Genomic DNA, 16,794 nt, shown 5'->3' with positions numbered 1-16,794 from the left:
TTGAAAGAATTAACTAAGTAATTAATTGATTGCCCAAATATGTACTAATCAATTTAAAAAGAACAAGATAACCAACATCAACCCTATTTTAAACTTCACATCTAGTTTTCCTTTGGTTAAATATCATTTGTCTTATTAGAGGAAGCATGTAATAAGTACTGGTTGAAGAATCTGACGAAAAATCAGTTACTTAACTTACGGCAAAACCTAATTTGATTTATATCACCCCGACGCAAAATTCCATCTTATAATAACTTAGCTCTTCCTAATAAAATTGGAAAGAGAACAGAGGCAGTTTCAGTAAAATATAATAATAAAACAACTGTTACATTATAAGACAAAATCTTTTTGCACTGTCTTGACACATTTTGAAAACTACACAATTGTCCACGTTTTGATGATTAACTTCCAGCAGATACATTTCATAAAACCTCCACCATTTAACTAAACTTTTCACATACAATTATGAATAAAGACATTAAAAGTAATATAAAACATTTGGAAACATCAAAAAAGAAATTTAAAAAACCAAAAAATTATTATGAAAAACCATTCTTACTTGACTGTAAGTGAATAATAGTCTCAAGCATCCTGCGAAATCATGGCACCTGGTATGCTGTCATTTTCAAGATAATTGGAATTTTTGTATCAATTTCCAACGATGGTCGGCCGTCCATCTTTGGCACAAAAACTGACTTTTTTTTCAAATACTGCCCCCAATTTACCAAATTTAGCTCAGCAACAATTTGTTTTGCAGTTGGTTACACATCCGTGAACAGGTGCAAGCCAGCTAGTCTGGTTCCCTGTCCCTGACAATTCCCTGATGTCTATACAATGTAAGTTACTGTTTTGTCTGTCATTGCACAAAAACATCGTGGGACAGAGGTAATGGATCGGTCCATTGCAAAGGGTGTGGCTCTATGATAATGGAATCATCCAAAATATTTCCCGATAGTTTTGGATTGGTTAGGTTAAAACACGTAAAATGATTAATCAATTATCACTGACAAAATCATCACTGGCAAAACTTTACTCTTTGAATCAAGACTATTCACAAAGCCAAATAGATACGGAATTCATTGGTCACCTTTCATGCAAAAAATTGCAAAACGTTCATACTACAATATAAAAGACGAGTTTAAGCATAGTAAGACATAACCTTTAGATTACTGAGAACTAGCATGTGTTAACAAAAATATTTCAACTGTTATAAAACACACATTAAAGGCAATCTACACAATAGCTACATCTACGTGGCTGTAAGTGACTAGCAAGTTTAATAAACATAAAACCTACAGACCCAATCACCCAATATATACTTAGAATCCTGAATGAATGAAAAATACAGTTCAAATTACAAAACTATTGAAACAGGGTATGTCATCATATTAAAAAAAAAAAACCTTTGAAGAATACACATGGAGAGACTTAGATTAAGAATAAAAGAGAAGCTACATAGAAGAGCTCAACCTGAAGATTTAAATACAAACAGTTAAATACATGGTTTTTGTTTTGTTTTCTTTTATTGTCTAAGTTAAAAACGTAGACATTTTGTACCCACTGACATATCATATAATACACTTAAAATATACATTAACACACAAATAAAATATACATTAACACACAAATAAAATAATTTAATAACAAACTAAAGTACCACATGTTTCCAAATTAACATTACACAGTATACATAAATCTGAATAAAAAAAAGTTATCTATTTCAGGACAGATTATAACAAGTACCAAGTGGTACAACCCACAGCAGTTCCACGAACCATACAACCGCAAATTTTGCAATGCAATGGGGTGTGATCTAATATGCAAATTATATGCAAGTTAAAAGTTAGAATACTTTGAATCAAAGATTGATTAAACAGAACAAGGATCTTGTTGTCTACACAAAACCCTCTCAGTTTCCCAAGGATGTGCATGCAGTTTGATGTTCCCGTGCCGTCTAGTGAGCTTTGAATACCCTGTTTTTGAAAAATCACGGTTTGCGAAAACTGTATCTGAAAGTTTGGCAAGCAGTGGAAATAATTGAAAAAAGAACATCGTCTTTGCACTTAAATCAGGCATGCAACTGGAAATTTTGAGAAAAAAAACGAAGAAATTTCAAAGCACACAAGACTTTGTATAGTGTTTTCAAAGCACACAAGACTTTGTATAGTGTTTTTCTATTGTAATGGCATTCATGAGAAGTAAACAAAATGAGGAAATCAGCGGATCCGAGGAAAAGTCGCATGCCTGCAATTCTAATGCAGTTTTCACTTACATCCGATGGATCCAGTTTAAGGCCAAACAAAAAAAATAGTCAGTCTCTGGTCAGCACGCGCATCGATTTTAATCATGTGCGTAAACTTTTTTTTTCTTCAAAATATTCTCTATTGCCACACCTCCTCAAATTTTTGTACCAAGGAATGGGGAAATTGCACCAAAGCAAATGATGGCGGGCACAAAGGCAAATTATGGAGGACACCAATGTATACGAGGACACAAAAAAGCAAAAACTAGTACCAACCTTCTCTGTACAATCCAAGCTTGGAAAAAAAAAAAAAAAAAAAAAAAAAAAAAATGCGTCGCCGCATCAATTCCGGAACTTTGGTCTGACCAGAGACTGGTTATTTTTGTTTTGCCTAAGCAATAATGACTTTTGATTTACACACAAATCCTCTTTCATGTAAAACAAACAAAACCCTTAACAAAATAACAGTATTACAATTAATGCCCTTTGGTGATATCAAAGTTGCTTTATAAATACTAATGAACAGTATGACCACACTGACTGGCCCTGTTTGAAATCTGCCACAATTCGCCTTAAGTAGTAATTACTTTAATAAGTTCACTTTTTGTTCATTTGTTTCGTTTGAAGCAACAATACTGCTCAAAATCTGAAGTAGGACACATAAATAACAACAAAGCCATGGAAGTTTTAGTTTAATGGCTACTAGACATTTTGAGAAAACAGAGAAAACACATGCACAATATGGTCTCCTAACATGAGTCTATTGCTAATAAAACTTTAAAAAGTGTGCCCGTTGGCACACTTTTTTAAAAACCTCTTTCAATTAGTTTCTTCCACACGATATCTTTTCAGGTGGATTAATTTCACAGGGTATTTGGTACCATCCCTATCTTCACTTTGAGTAAGTTTTTATCTCACTAAATCGGCAGGTCTGTTTCCGACTTTCTGGGTAGCTACCAATGTTCTTTCATACCTTTAAGATAACGTGTAAGATAAGCTGATTCTCCTCACTGCTATTCTTTGTACTGTCATGTCCGGCTGAACAAATCTGGAGTTTACAGGTGAGAGTGTTTCCCCACAATGAATTTGCAGTTGGGACAGGTGTGAATGGTGTCCTTCAGAGCTGGGATGCAGAATGCGATCAAACCGAGCGGGCAAAGGAGACACGCCAAACTGAAAAAAAGAAAAAGAAAATACAACAATCTGTTTTTTTTTATTTCCAAATGTTTAGGATTTCAGTTAATATCATATGGACTGCTTGCACAAGTAGTCCCATCGGAAGTGACAGAGAGAGAGTTGAATAGACTCTGGAACATCTATGGGCCTTTTCATACTAGAGCCTCTCAACCCGGGTTGAACTCAACCCTAGGTGAACCCGGGGACGCTTTCAACCCAGCGTTCAACCCCACAACTCAACTCGACAACTCGTTTGCCCTAAGGCGGGCTCGAGTATGGCTTTTCCAAGTAATTCCGTCCTGCATGAGGGCTGCCTGTTCGCATGCCGATTCTACACCAGTGTCCTTTCGCAGCACCCCAGTGTAAGACATCTTCTGTCTTCCATGCCTCCTGGGTTGCTTGCCAGAAAAAGACTTTGTGTGCCTCCAGCTCCGGGTGCCGGATACAGTTGCCTGCTGTGATTTTGTCTCCGATCCTAAGGCGGTCGCCAGATGGGACATCATTGGTTTCCCACTTGTTTCGTGCAAAACTACTGTGTTGGACCCGGGACGAGGGTTGAAACCAGGGTTGAAAATCTCAACACCCTGGTCTGGAGTCTCAGAGTTGACGCAGGGTTGGCGCGGGGCTGAAAGTGTTGAAGTGTGAAACTCGGCCTGTTTTCAACCCTGCATCATTTCTGCGTCAACCCTGCGCCAACCCCGATATATAAAAAGGGACTTGTGATGTCTTGTAATCCAACACTAGTATTTCGAATAAAACACTGATTTGGATAAAAACTTGTTGCAAAGTACATTCGAATCTCCTTAGTACAAACTCTGTTAATACAAAATTCTGGTTATAACATAAAGCCTTAGTCCCAACTGTGCATGATGTGCACAATGAATGGGACTGATGTTCCTCTTAATACAAAATTCTGATATAACAAACAATTCGGCTCGGTCCGAACGAGTTCGTATTAACGAGACTCGACTGTACTTCGAGCCATACAAGCGCAAACCAGCATGTGCACGCGACATGTTCAGCACACGGAACCCTCGTGTGTGATCACTAAGTCCTGTCTACTGTGCGTAACCTCTTAGAGATACTTACAAAAACAGGCACATTGCTCCGGCCGTCAGCCACGTCACATTGCCCACTTGCTTCTCCGTCAACGTGGTCACCGAGTTGCCGCAGTTGGGGCACTGCAAGTTCATGGGCAAGGCGGTGAATCTGACTGGCATGTTGATGACCACAGCCTGCTGCTGCGGCTGCCACTGCACGCCTTGCTGCATCATGGGCTGTTGCTGCTGCATCATGGGCTGTGGCTGCTGCGCCGTGGGCTGGGCAGTGACGGGGGCTGGCTGGGGGTACGCCGTCGGGGCCGGTTGGGGGTAGGGGGCCGGGGCTTGTTCAGGATATGCTGAAATTGTCAACAAGGTTTTATTGTTAATAACTACACAGTCCATAAACTCAAATAATAAAATCAATGTTCAGTTTTGTTGACAAATGGTCATGTGTTGGAATGTTTGTTACGCATTAGAGAGATATGATTTATTTTCGCAGTTCCAAGTGCTTTCACATAAACATATACCTGGTTGCGGCTGTTGCTGCTGCTGTTGACCAGCATCATAAGCAGGGGGTCCATCCGGACTTTTCTCGTCTGCCATGTTCATTCAGTTACTGTGTGCTCTCTATAATACACAGGACAAATGGAGAAATTTACTGTAACATCCTTTTACAAGTATACGATCGTGCCTAAGACAAAGAGCAACATACTAGCTTACGGGTACACATGTGATAAAGACAGAACAGGGACACACAAGTGAAAGAGGCAATGTACGTGTAGCAAAGCCATTTTCGCCTTGGACTGATTTTAAGATTTTAACGAGACGATGGTAAAACCTGAAAAGGGTAACATTTTACCAATGTCAGTGCTAAGATTTTTGCCATTGGGAAAATGTTTACCAAGACCATGGCTTAAGGAAACAATCTGAAAATAAACACTTGTCCATCCGATCCGAATATCCTTGATTGTCATATCATGTGACATTGTGGAACATTGTTTGCTAAAATCAATGAATAATGCTTTCAGTGAATAAATGTTTCTGAGTATATTCTATTTCTAAGTATTTATGTTTCAGAAAGTGGAATTTCAGACAAAGGTGTTTCGTCTATCAAAGGGCATTTCCAAAAGCCATAGAGTGCTGACCCCCGAAAAAAGAGCATGCCAGAAGGCTGACGGAGAGAAGCCTTCCGATTCCAGAATTAATTCCGATGGTGCAAAAATATGATGAAAAACAGTCCAATTTCCGTACCGAACATGCCGAAGCCCAAAAACTCACTTCCAGTTCCAGGTTGATTGTATATTATTTGTAGAGTATATAGCATGTTCGCATTGATATGCCTACCTATGGGTATTACGTGTAATACCCGTAGTTCTAGGGGTATCCATTATGAGTACCGGGGGGGGGGGGGGGGGGGGCCAAGGGGAGGGGGACCGCCTCCCTCATTTATAAAAAAAAAAAAAACAGACAAGAATTTGTTTCCTTATTAATATTAGGGCCTATAAACTTTATCATCAGAACAGAAGCAACAATATTGATTAACTTGGGAACATGTGTTAGGCCTGGTAAGGGCTCCCTGGTTAGTATATAGTACGACTCCGCCAAGCAGCTAGTTGGCTGCAATAATGGCGAATGGTGGGACGAGTTGACATCAATTGAAATTGCAAACGTGCGCATGGTGTACGCTATCGTTGTCCCAATTAATGATAATCTAAAGATTCCCATTCTTTTTCAAAGATGGGGTGTTTGTTTTAGCATGTTCATAACTGAACAAGCTAAATCATTTTGGTGACTTGCTAGGGAAGAAAATTGAAATCACCGTTTCGGCTTACCGTATACCGCGCCGTCCAACTTTCCCTTTCGGCTACTGCATGCACATATGCACGCGCACTGCATGCATGCTAGACTGATTTCAAGTTATTCAAGTATTGTTTTGTCCGTGGTCTTAGTTCAAGACGCTAGTGACGCGCCACACCCTTCATGCATCAACCGCACACTGCACGTTAATTGTGACGCCGGTAAAACATGGTAAAAATGAGTCACATTCGCTTGTACAAATTTGAGACGTGATCGTTTTAAACTTATGAAATTATGTATTATCTTGGGCGTGGTTTAGGTTGAAGTGACGTCACACTACGAATTGGATCCATTAGGCCCCGCCCACTGGTATGTGGGTGACAACATGTGAACCTCTCAACCCATCGCTAGAATCACGTCAAGGCAGCTTGTGAAATATTGTCCAATTACAATGATATACAAATGGACGCGGAATGCGCACAATCTGAGATAAACAAAACTTAACTTACACAATTCCATAGGGTTGTCTAAGGGGAGTGGCTTACTCGCAAACGGCGATAGGCGCGCGTCATGCGCCAGTGTGCCCGCATTGTCGGACTTCTATTTTGTGGGTGCATGGCCTACTTTTAATCAGGGCTGTGATTGGTCAAAGTACTATGGGTGGGGACTTATTGGGGTGGGGCTTATTTGGATGGCTATATTGACGTACACATGCTAAAGCGTAGGGTACCAACAGATTTGCAGCATAGTAAAAACAAAATTCCCTCTGGACCAACTTACTTTCATCTGCCTGCCGATTGCCGATTTTGTACTTGATCTTTTGTGTTTATACCTGGGCCCAATTTCATAGAGCTGCTTAAGCAGAAAATTTGCTTAAGCACGGAAAAAAATTGCTTCGTAAAATTAGGTTACCGGCCAAACCTCCATGTGATGTAAATTGGTTGTGACCTGTATTTAGCTGTTAGTGTTGTTTACTTAGCATAACAATTGCATGGAGTTTTGGCCGGTAACCTGATTTCATTAAGCAAGACGTTTTTGTGCTTAAGCAAATTTTGTGCTTAAGCAGCTCTATGAAATTGGCCCCACTGCTCGTTAAAATCGTCGATTCTGCATGTTCGTTTGGAATACCGCGCCAACTATACTGTGAACTTACGTGAACAGTTTCAGCCTCACAAAAAAATCTTCAACACGATAAATTTTCCATGCCTGAAAATGTGTGGTTTAAAGGGAATATACAACATTTGCAAACATCGAAAAATAAAACTACCAAGTTTTTGCGAAATACCTTAATAGGATGTTGGTAAATGACAGTCTAAAGCATCCTGTAAAATTATGGCACCTGGTATACTGTCATTTTCAAGAAAAGTGGTATTTTTGTATCAATTTCCAACGCTGATCGGCCGATCAGCGTTGGAAACAACTGGCTTTTTTTTCAAATACTGGCCCCAATTGACCATTGCGCTTGTTTGCAATCGATTACAAACCTATGAACGGGTACGAGCCAGCTAGACTGGTTCCCTGACCTTACAATTCCCCAATGTATGTAAACTGCTCAATTTCTTCTTATATGGAGTCAGGGAACCAGACTACAGGAAAATGATCGTTTTTCTTGGTTTTTATAGCATTTTCGAACCCAAAACCTCCAAAAAGTCAGTGTAACTATATTTGCTTTATATTTCCAACCCCCCAATTCCCTCCATTTCTGAAAATTACAGCAAAAGCAAATGATGTATATTCCCTTTAAGTGCTAACATACAACAAACATCTAAAAAGTTAATCCATACACAACAATTTCTGAAGTTTGAATACTTTATGTCAAACAATACAAGTGCTAATATACAACAAGCATCTAAAAAGTTAATCCATACACAATGATTTTTGAAGTTTGAATACTTTAAGCAATATGTTTCCTTTACACTTCCAATATTTAAAAAGAATAACTACACATTAAAAAAATAAGTTCAAATACACACATCTTAAATTGAAGTAATCTCTTAGACAATTCGCTCTTTGCAGGCCCTGCCATAAGCATACAGAGCCTCGATCTGGCATCTTTACACAAATATCTGGTAAAAATAGCCGGTTTAGTGATTCCTGTGTATACACGGGAATCACTGAACCTCGACACGGGAATCACTGAACCGGCTATATTTATTGTGTAAAGTTGCCAGATTGAGGCTCTGCCTGCTTATGGCGGGAGTGTGCAAAGAGCGAATAGTGATGTCTTACTTTGAGGAATCGTGAATGTATAATATACCTCTTACAACCATTTTTTACAATATACCTTTAATATCTTCAATTCATAAGAAATTTCTAAACTTTTCTTTTTCAGGGCCGGCCAATTTAGAATTTTGAAGATGCATATAAAACTGGCCTCCCATCAAAAGTCCATTCCATTAAAAGGCAACATTAATAAGAAATTCATGCTTTTTTCAAAAAGTGGAATTTTAAGGCTAAAATGGAAGTAAAAATGCGACCCTGTTATCAACGAAGTACCCAAACTTGGTCACAATTGCATCAAAAAATCATTATACAGTATAATATCTATATTAGTAAAGTTTAATAAAAATAACAAACTAATAAGAAATTAATTCTTTTTCCAAAAAGTGAAATTTTAAGGCTAGAGTGCAAGTAAAAATGCGACTCTGTTATCAATGAAGTACCCAAACTTGGTCACAATTGTATCAAAAATCATTATACAGTATAATATCTAGATTAGTAAAGTTTAATAAAAATAACAATCTGTTGAATTTTTTCCTCTCGCTTCCTCATAACTACCCTGCCCTTTCCTTGAGACCGAAACTAAACTTCTTTGAACATCGTGAAAATTCTATTTGAAATTACACAATCAGAAACTCAAAAGAACAAACATGTCATATTCTGCTCATGCGTGGATCAATGGCTCTGGAGCATCGAGACATTACGATGGTGGAAAATAAAAACTATTAAAAATCAACCAAAAAAATTGATATCATAATTCATTGCAAAATGTATACATTGTACACCGTTTACGAGGTGCGTGCATAACTATTGAACATTGGGCTGTTGACAACATAGAGCTATATTAAATTACTAGAGCGCTAACTCCTCATTCTTTCGCGTGGAGACGCTTTGAAGCTGCTCTGGGCGCAGACATTTTGAATTTATGTGCGTGTTTGTAGAACACAATCAAAAATAGATGGATTGAATTTTAAAATTGTACTCTAAATGCAACGCGCAAAAGAAGATACGCAAACAACTTAAGAACGTCATGATGGTTCAAAAACGTCACGGCGAAAAGCATCTGCAGCGGAGGGACGCGCACACGTTGCGCTGTTTGCGTAGAGCAAAATGACATGCTCATTTGCTGATCGTGCGTTTCGGTTTTGGGCATATCGGCTTCGATGACGCACTGGTATGGAATACAAACGCAGATATGCAAATAGCCGTACAAAAGCCGTACAAAATTTGTAGGTCTCCACAGGTTTGTGCACAGACATGGATGTGCCCATCAGGCATTACTTTATACATCGAGTTAGCGCTCTAGTAATTTAATATAGCTCTATGGCTGACACAGACTAAATTAATGATATAATACACAATTTTTTTAGTACTGTAGTACCAGATCTGTCAAATAATTACCCCATGTAACACTTCTCAAGGCTATATTTGGTGAACGAGGGTTATTACGAGCGCCATTTTTCGGGTACAAACGTTTAAAAAAAGGTAGCTTTATACTTCAATCTAAGAAACACAGGTTGTCAAAATGTAATATTTGAATTATGGGAAAAATGGCATCTGTATAGCGCCCTCAGCTGCTCAGTTATTGTAAATGGCAATTTAATGCCTCCGTTCGACACCTGTTTAGATACCGCCCCCTGCTGTTGAGTGTTTTCCCAGCGTGAACTTGCATTCGGGGCAGGTGTGAACGGTGTCCTTCAGTGAAGGGATGCAGAACGGGATGAAGGCCAAGAAACAAAAACAAAACCAAACCCTGAAAGAAAAAAAAAACACCATAATGCTCTTATAAAGGAATGCTCTTAAATTATACTTAGAGTCTTAACATTTCTTTAAAGGTAGAGTACATCATTTGTCATTTGTGCATTTTTATCATTTGAAGCAACAAAAGTGTTCACAATCTAAAGAAGGAGGCTTAACAACTGATCTGATGAAGTTTCAGCTCAGGGAATGCTGTGTTCTCCGAGAAAACAATATTCGAGGACCTCAATTTCCATTTGAAAGTTGCCTAGTCATGTTTTGAATTGCCGGATGCATTAAGTTGGTTGCAGCTACGTGATGTCAAGCACTGACCTGAGGAATAAAAGCAACCGCGCACATGTGTGCGTCGTGTCAACACTCATTGACGGCTTAGTTCACCGAACTAAAAACGAACTACTAAATGAAATTTCCAAAAATGCATCTTTAGACGCATCGTTGGAAAAGGACTTGTTTCATTGTTTTCTTCAAACTGACAGCATGCCAGAAAGAATCATTTCACAGGGAGTTTAGTACCATTACCATCTTTCGTCAGTTAATTTTTAGATAGCTGCAAATGATGTACTCTACCTTTAAATTCAAGGATTTCTCATTCAAAGATTTTTAGTCTTCTCTGAATTCTTGTTTAAAGATTTTTAAAACAGTTAATTTCCGTGTTCGAAGTTCAAAGATTCGTGGTTAAAGATTTTACGTTTAAAGATTTCTTGTTCAAAGAGTTTCAGTCAAGAGATGATTTCCTCTTCGATTTCTAGTCCTCGTTCAAAGATGTCAATCAAATGTTTTGATTAAAGTTCAAGTTTCTTGTCCAAGTTTTTGAGTTAACAGATCAGGTTCATAGATGTTCAAAACTGACTTGTTCAAATAATATTTGTTAAGTTCACCGGTCTCTTGTTCCCTTTGAGGTTTATATCTAGAAGTTTCTTGATCAAAGACTATGTATTCAAACGTTTAGAATCACTTACGTGACGAGGCATATCCAGCCGACGATCACCCATACGGCAGCGCCGATCTCTTTGGGCGTTTCAGTGGTGACGGTCTTGTGGCAGTTGGTGCACTGCATGATCTGTGGTAAGGAGGTGAACCGCTGCGTGGGCACCGTGACAAACGTGGTGGCCGCGGGCTGAGTGATCACGACAGTGCCTTGGGGTTGACCAGCTTGTCCTGGACCCAACGGTTGGGGCTGGGCCTGGACTGGGTAGCCAACCGGCTGGGGTCCGGGTTGGGCTGGGTAGCCCCCCGGCTGAGGTCCAGGTTGGGCCGGGTAGCCGACCGGCTGGGGTCCGGGTTGGACTGGGTAGCCAGCGGGTTGGGGTTGCACTGGGTAGCCTGCCGGCTGGGGTTGGGTTGGGTAGCCTGCAGGCTGGGGTTGGGTTGGGTAGCCAGCCGGCTGGGGTTGGGTTGGATAGCTTGGAGGCGCTTCAGTCGGGTACCCTGCCGAAAAAAAATAATTGTAGAAATAAAAGTGGCACTGGTTTCTGACTAACGGCAACTGACTACTTGGGAGACCGCAAGCAATCATAGGACTGAAAACCTCATTGGCAGAGCGCCGGTGGAGTGTTCCGATGATCGCCGGTTCAAATGTAGTCTGAGAATCTCTGGTCAAATAATGTCTGATATATCTAAGCATGCGTGACGTCATTTCATTCCGAAATCTGGACTAAGATTTTGATTGGTCCATTTCAATGCCACGTTTTTGTAACACAACGGCCTGTACAAAATGCTACTCATCAAGGGCGTGATGTTTATCCACGCGGGAAGCTCGCGCCAGCGTATAGAAGGCGCCCGCTGATTGGTTGTTTAGTTTACTGTTTTTGTTAATTCAGCTACTGGTGGCAGATAGAAACAGTGCTGTTTTTGTGGTATGGGTAAAAAAATGTTGTGCTGACATAAAAATCCATCATTACATGTATTATTTATACAAAATTCCCAAAAAAACTCCCAAAATGATGAACTATTCTTTAAATAGACCATCTGGTATGTTAAACGGTGTACGTTGCCTCCCCCCCCCCCCCAAAGATGTAGAATAAGATCTTGCCCATCAATAAATAGAAGTTAACTTAACATTACGTATTTCCCCAGCATGTTCTACTCTGAAAGCAAGTGTACACTCTTGTCATAAGCAACTTTTTAGCTCAAAACTGGAGAAGCCTAGCCTACCTGGAGGTGCCTGTTGTTGGTCACCGCCGGCGGGCGGGTTGTTAGGATCATTCATGGTCTGTAGTTCCATCGTGATTCAATGTTTACCTACAATTCAAAAGAATAGCATCATGGAAATGTATTAGGGTACGAAGGAAAACTGGCACTGCCCAGATAAGGCCAAACAAAATAATAGTTCTGCTCCCGGTTTCCCTACTTACCCTGACAGCCCCTACCCTAATTTTTTTATTGAAAAAATGAAGAAAAAACACCCCAAACCATAACTTTATACCATTTACCCTTGACTACATGCAGACGCCTCCATATGATTGTACACAAAACAAATTGGCAAAAAAAACCAAAACATTTCCCTACCTACATGTACCTACCCTATTTTTGATTGCCATGTAATCGGAAGCAGAACTATTCTTTTTTGGCCTAAGAGTGAGATCTTATTCTTAACTGTTATCAATCAGGACACGATCATGCTACTTTGCAACTAAGAATTTAGAAAAAAAGAGGAAATTCCAAACCACACAAGACTTTTTACAGTACATGTATTTTTCAATTTGTAGGGGCATTCTTGAGAAGTAAACAACGAGGAAATCAGCGGATCCAAGGAAAAGTTGCATGCAATACTATGTTTACAACAGTATCAAACCTAATCAGACCCAAGTTTTTGCTTAGGCCCAAAACAAAATACTTCTGCTTCCGATAACATGGCATTTGGAAATAGGGCGGGTAGGTAGGGATTTTTTTAAGGGGTAATTTTTTTTCCCTGGATGATAAGGAGGCGTCTGCGTGTAGTCACGGGTAAAAGGTAGTAATTGTTGGTTTCAGGTGTTTTTTACCAATTTTCTGATAAAAAAGTAAGGTAGAGGTGTAGCCCTATTCTATGGCCACGCACCAGAGTAGACTCTGTGCTATACTGCCTAAACTGCGAGAAGTTACTGAACAATTTTGATTTTTCATGGAAACCAATGGGCCTCAAAGTTGGCTTTCAGGTTCCCTTACCCAGGTGTGTTCAGATTTTACCAAAATTAGGACTTTTTCGTGGTTCCTTCCAGTGTAATTTGTCTGCAAATGTGCGGCACGAAGTGCCACTTCATACTACTCAATCAAGACTTATGGCGGACAAACCTACTCAGGTGTGCACAGCAATATCACATAGAACTTAGATTATAAGGGTGGCCAGGAAAAAGTCTGGTAAATATCAGAGACGCCAAGCTTTTTCAAAACCATCCGAATATTTTGCCGATCATGATTTTTTGATATCTAGACCTCTGAAGGTACCGAATTTAACGATTTTGTACTATTTAGCACTCATAGTTCATTCATTCATTCATTCATTCTTTATTATTTTTACCACATCTCATTTCAAAGTGACAAGGCATAAATACATACATGTAGTTTTGGGTAATATAAAGTTCGAGCTTGTTTTACAAAATATATTTATACACTTTGGGCGCATTATTTTCTAATTGGAGATGGCAGAAGGGGATCCCCAAAAAGCAGAGCTTGTCGAGTAGAGATCCCCTTTAACATGGATTAATACAAACATTTAATGAGAAACAAATGAAAAACAATTGAACGTATAAATTTTAAATTGTACATAACACACGGAAAAACAATATTGCTGATCGGAAAAAAAAGAAATACAGAGTAGTAATACAGATTTTCTGCTGACAAAATAATTTCGATCTTTAATTGATTTTTGGCTCCCGGGCCCTAGCAACAGGACCTTCCGCGCACAGGCCCGTATGTGGCACTGTCATGACTGTCAGTGTCATGACTGTGGCGTCTAGCCTAAGTAAAAATGTTCTTGACTCTACTATTTTACTGTCTCGTCTGACTCTGTACACAACCGCAGTAGCGTCTGGATGCTACATTCTTTCCTATATTCATAAATGAACAAGCTAATCATTCTAGAGACTTGACTGGGAAAAAAATGTTTTTTAAACAAATGAAACATTTCGGCTTACCGCACTGAGTTTAATAGTAGCACTTTCCCTTTCTGATCTGCATCTGCGCTGCAGCTTGCCGGCCACACCTAGCCGCGCCGCGCGCGGGCGCCCTTCCCAATGGTTAGACTTGATTTCAAGTCTTTCAAGCTCCGTTTTTGTCCGTGGTCTTTCACATTTCCATTTCACGGTTCATAAAATACAACTAAATATTCAGTATTAACTTGAAAGAGTGTTTGGAAGTGGGTGGGGAGTTGCTTTTTGTTAAAGCATAAATTGTACATCAAGATATTCTGAGTGATACATAATAATGTTTGTTCAAGACCTACCGATCCAAATATGCGGCACGATACGAACGATACGAGATTTCTTAATACGTGTGCTCCGAGTTCCATTAATTTTCGGAAGTGAGATGTCAGTGTTTGGCACGATTTTTCTCTTTCACGTCAAGCGATTTTCAGTTTTCATAAATGGAGATATGCTAGTTACAATTACGCAAAGGCCTTTTAATTTTCTGAGGATGATTTTCTTAAGAAATCAATGTACCCAATATAATTTAAAAACTCTTATAAGACTTTCATTTTTACGCGCTAATATTCCTATTCGAGGGTACGTCCGGAAGCGCGCCACCAAGGTCAACTTTCAGGCTCTAGTGTCACATGCGTGCAAAATAGCGTACATTTTGAAGTACAGTGAAATACAAAATTCCCACGTACCAGCATAGATTTGGTACTTACGTGAAAATCGTCGATTCGTACAATGCACCTACGCAGCTCGAATACCGCGGACCAACTACATGAGAATTACATAAACATTTTCAGCCTCACAAAAAGCTTCAACATTTAATTTTGTTTATTGTCTTGGCAAACAATACAAGTGATAATATACAATTAGTATCTCAAAGTCATCCGAATAAAATATACGAAATTTGAAGTAATCGTTTAGAAAACTAGAAAGCACTCAGAGAGCACTAACCTCCGCTAAGGCTAATCAATTCCCCGGCATATTGTCAGTGCAGTACACCCAAAAGAAATACCGTCACATAAATGGTGAAGAATCCTTTAAAGAAAATCCTGGATCCAGACCCAGATCCGGATCACGACCCGTAAAACCATATAATCCATCCATAACCGTTCTTGCAGACAACCAACCAAACCAACCAACCAACCAACAAAATCCGATGAAAACATAACCTCCTTTTGGCGGAGAAAATGATGTCTTACTTTGAGTTATTGTGCATACCTCGTACCTTTTACAACCGTGTTTTCCCTTTAATAATAAACTTCTTAAGAAATTTAAACAGATGTTTTTTTCACGGCCATTTTAAAATTTGAAGATGCATATATAAAACTGGCCTCCCATCAAAAGTCCATTCCATAAAAACTAAGGCAACAACAGAAATTCATTTCTTAATTCCTTTTACAAAAACGTGAAATTTAAAGGTTAAAATGGAGGAAGAAATGCGATTCAGTTGCAACGAATTGCCCAACTTTTTGTTACACTTGTATCAAAAATAATGTTAAAAGTAAATATATAAATACACTCAACCAAAAACGACAGTACCCCCAATACTATTTCGTCTAACTCAAAAACTACTGAGCATCTTTTGCTCAAATAACGACTAATCAGTACAGAAATTCCCTAGCAATCCAGCCATATTCTTTATTTGGCACAAAATAGCGATAATGTGTACAAAATTATGCAATTTATGACAAACGATACCGAAAAAAAGGTGCAATTTTGTATGGGTGCAAGTTGAGTGCGATCATTTAGTCTTTAACGCAATTTTCCAACAAACATTTCTTAAAATTAATTTCAAATTGTGTTGGTTATCTTTTCATCATTTCCTTCACTGCATACTTTTCGTGTTTTTCGAGGTTCAGTAAAGTAAAGGGTAAAAATATAACCAACAAATTTGAAATATTTTTTTTTAAAGATGTTTTTTTTTGTTGGGAAGATGTTCATTGTTGAGTGTGAACATTTCGTCTCCAAAAACAATCTTCCAACAAAAAATTCTCAAAAAATTCTCTCAAGTTTTGTTGGTTACGTTTTTACCTTTCCTTTACAGAACCCCGGAGAACGTAAAAAAGTATGCAGTAAAAGAAAGGGTGAAAACATTTTTTTAAAATCAATTTAAGACATTTTTATCTTTGATTGCGCTAGATACGAAATGTTTACACTCAACTTGCACGTATACAAAAGTGCATTTTTTTGTCGGTATCATTTGTCATAAATTGCATAATTTTGTACACATTATCACTGTTTTGGGGCCAAATAAAGAGCATGGCTGGATTGCTAAGGAATTTCTGTACTGATTAGTCGTTATTTGAGCGAATGATGCCCAGTAGTTTTTGAGTTAGAGGACCTTTGTTTTGATTGAGTGTATCTGAATTAGTAAAGTTAAAAAAATAACAAATTGTTAGTTTTTCTCTAGCTTCTTCATAACTACTCTGCCCTTTCTATG

General features: G+C 38.8%; 1 protein-coding gene across 1 annotated transcript; it reads right to left on the bottom strand.

The window, feature by feature from the left end:
• Positions 1 to 3,297: 3,297 nt before the first annotated feature.
• LOC119735821 (tyrosine-protein phosphatase non-receptor type 23-like) lies at positions 3,298 to 14,464 on the bottom strand. The gene is made up of 7 exons (XM_038209757.1): positions 14,352 to 14,464; positions 12,391 to 12,477; positions 11,196 to 11,664; positions 10,104 to 10,231; positions 4,989 to 5,069; positions 4,508 to 4,817; positions 3,298 to 3,415 (listed from the first exon to the last, which is right to left on the bottom strand). Exons 2-7 carry the CDS (start codon positions 12,458 to 12,460, stop codon positions 3,298 to 3,300), a joined length of 1,176 nt encoding a protein of 391 aa, XP_038065685.1. The 5' UTR covers positions 12,461 to 12,477; positions 14,352 to 14,464.
• Between the last annotated feature and the right edge of the window lie 2,330 nt (positions 14,465 to 16,794).

This window comes from Patiria miniata, unplaced genomic scaffold, assembly GCF_015706575.1.
Source record: "Patiria miniata isolate m_02_andy unplaced genomic scaffold, ASM1570657v1 HiC_scaffold_29, whole genome shotgun sequence".
NCBI lineage: Eukaryota > Metazoa > Echinodermata > Asteroidea > Valvatida > Asterinidae > Patiria > Patiria miniata.
Note: the sequence above shows the minus strand (reverse complement) of the source record. Positions and strands in the feature narration are given on the sequence as shown.